The 557-nt window shown below is 38.6% G+C and overlaps 1 protein-coding gene across 1 annotated transcript; it reads left to right on the forward strand.

The window, feature by feature from the left end:
• Nucleotides 1-6: 6 nt before the first annotated feature.
• LOC103399643 (myosin-6-like) lies at nt 7-551 on the forward strand (the record flags this gene model as incomplete). Its single annotated transcript, XM_008338296.1, has 4 exons — nt 7-21; nt 98-243; nt 323-413; nt 495-551. Coding segments are annotated over exons 2-4 (258 nt in total), but the record flags the coding sequence as incomplete, so codon positions are not given.
• Between the last annotated feature and the right edge of the window lie 6 nt (nt 552-557).

A 557-nucleotide genomic window follows, 5' to 3' on the forward strand; every position in this document is an offset into this window, starting at 1 on the left:
CTGGAGCAGCAAGTGGACGATGTAAGAATGCAGTAGAAATCCATAATATTATGCTTTAAAAAAATGCAGAATTATGCAGTGATTATTGCACCCACAGCTTGAAGGATCCCTGGAACAAGAGAAGAAAATACGGATGGATCTTGAAAGAGCAAAGCGTAAGCTTGAAGGAGACCTGAAGTTGGCTCACGAGAGTATCATGGACCTGGAAAATGATAAACAGCAGCTTGAAGAGAGGCTGAAAAAGTAAAATAATGAGAAGAGAAATAACAGATTCGAAACATTGTGTTTTCTTTCACTGACATTAACTGTTTTTTTTCCTCAGGAAAGATTTTGAAATTAGTCAACTGAATGGCAAAATAGAAGATGAACAAGTGATCAGTGCTCAGCTCCAGAAGAAACTAAAGGAGCTGCAGGTATTGTAATTTTCACAAAACTACATTTATTCAAAACATCGACTACCATTCAAAGATAACACGGATTTAAATAATATTTAGGCTCGCATTGAAGAGCTGGAGGAAGAGCTGGAGGCAGAACGAGCTGCCAGGGCTAAAGTGGAG

The sequence above is a fragment of the Cynoglossus semilaevis genome, unplaced genomic scaffold (assembly GCF_000523025.1).
Source record: "Cynoglossus semilaevis isolate Cse_v1.0 unplaced genomic scaffold, Cse_v1.0 C18875432, whole genome shotgun sequence".
In the NCBI taxonomy this organism is placed as follows: Eukaryota; Metazoa; Chordata; class Actinopteri; order Pleuronectiformes; family Cynoglossidae; genus Cynoglossus; species Cynoglossus semilaevis.